At 40.0% G+C, this 1,564-nt stretch overlaps 1 protein-coding gene across 1 annotated transcript; it reads right to left on the bottom strand.

Moving 5' to 3' along the window:
- Nucleotides 1-8: 8 nt before the first annotated feature.
- Nucleotides 9-1,317, bottom strand: LOC109954025 (zinc finger protein 595-like; the record flags this gene model as incomplete). The annotated part of the gene is made up of 2 exons (XM_020589453.1): nucleotides 9-943; nucleotides 981-1,317. Coding segments are annotated over 2 exons (1,272 nt in total), but the record flags the coding sequence as incomplete, so codon positions are not given.
- Nucleotides 1,318-1,564: the final 247 nt, after the last annotated feature.

The raw sequence follows: 1,564 nt of genomic DNA, 5'->3' as shown, positions 1-1,564 counted from the left end.
TTTTCTCCTGTATGAATTCGTCGGTGCCGATTTAGGTAATTCCTCCATGTAAAACTTTTTCCACAGTGATCACAGCTGTATGGTTTCTCTCCTGTATGAATTTGTCGGTGCTCAGTTAGGCTATTCTTCCAAATGAAACTTTTTCCACAGAGGTCACAGCTGTAAGGTATCTCTCCTGTGTGAATTTGTCGATGCTTGTTTAAGGACTTCTTGGTAGTGTAACTTTTTCTGCAGTAATCACAGCTGTAAGGTTGTTCTGTATGAAGTCGTCGATGCTCATTTAAGCTTCTCTTCAAAGTGAAAGTTTTTCCACAGTGATCACAGCTGTATGGTTTCTCTCCTGTATGAATTTGTCGATGCTCATTTAAGTTATTCTCCCTAGCGAAAGTTTTTCCACAGAGGTCACAGCTGTACGGTTTTTCTCCTGTATGACTTCGTCGGTGCTGATTTAAGTAACTCCTCCATGTGAAACTTTTCCCACAGTGATCGCAGCTGTATGGTTTCTCTCCTGTATGAATTCGTCGATGCTCTTTTAAGTTATTCTTCCAAATGAAGCTTTTTCCACAGAGGTCACAGTTGTAAGGTTTTTCTCCTGTATGAATTTGTCTATGCCTGTTTAGGGACCTCTTGCTGCTGAAACCTTTTCCACAGTAATCACAGCTGTGAGGTTTCTCTCCTGTATGAATTCGTTGATGCCTTTTTAAATTATTCTTCCATGTGAAACTTTTTCCACATTGATCGCAGCTGTATGGTTTCTCTCCTGTATGAATTTGTCGGTGCTTGCTTATGGAACTGTTTTCAGTGAAACTTTTTCCACAGAGGTCACAGCTGTAAGGTTTGTCTCCTGCATGAATTTGTCTATGTCTGTTTAAGGAACTCTTGCTAGTGAAACTTTTTCTGCAGGAATCACAGCTGTAAGGTTTCTCTCCTATATGAATTTGTCTATGAATTTGTCGATGCTCATTTAAGTTGTTCTCCCTGATGTCTGTTTAAGGAACTCTTGCTAGTAAAACTTTTCCTGCAGTGATCGCAACTGTATGGTTTTTCTCCTGTATGAATTTGTCGATGGTCATTTAAGTTTTTCTCCCTAGTGAAACTTTTTCCACATTGGTCACAGCTGTATTGTTTCTTTCCTCTGTGAATTTCTTGGTGATGGTTAAGGTAAGTCTTCCGTGAAAATGCTTTTCCACTCTGGTCACAGATGTATGGTCTCTCTCCAGTGTGAGATCTCAGATGACTCCTTAGATCATGTTGTGAGAGGAAGGCTTTGTCACACTGTTGACAGCGGTGGCCAGTTGTCTTTGTGTGTCTCTGTATCTATAATGACAGATGTAGAACGAAAAAGACAAATCTTATGCTAGAACGACTCATGAAGCCATATAAAGCAGGTAGCATTTTTCATGACACCCTTCAATTATCACGTCTCAGACAAAAGATCATTTCTAGAGTAGTTCACATGACATTGTTAAGTTTGCAGTGCCAGGAATTGGACATCAGATGTCAAAGTAGTGGGTCTAAAGCATCAGTTTAAAGTTTGCAGCATGGTCTGACTGTTTAAAACGTG

Source organism: Monopterus albus, unplaced genomic scaffold (genome assembly GCF_001952655.1).
Source record: "Monopterus albus unplaced genomic scaffold, M_albus_1.0 scaffold2651.1, whole genome shotgun sequence".
Lineage (NCBI taxonomy): Eukaryota > Metazoa > Chordata > Actinopteri > Synbranchiformes > Synbranchidae > Monopterus > Monopterus albus.
The sequence above is the reverse complement of the archived record's forward strand: the minus strand, read 5'-3'. Positions and strand labels throughout refer to the sequence as shown.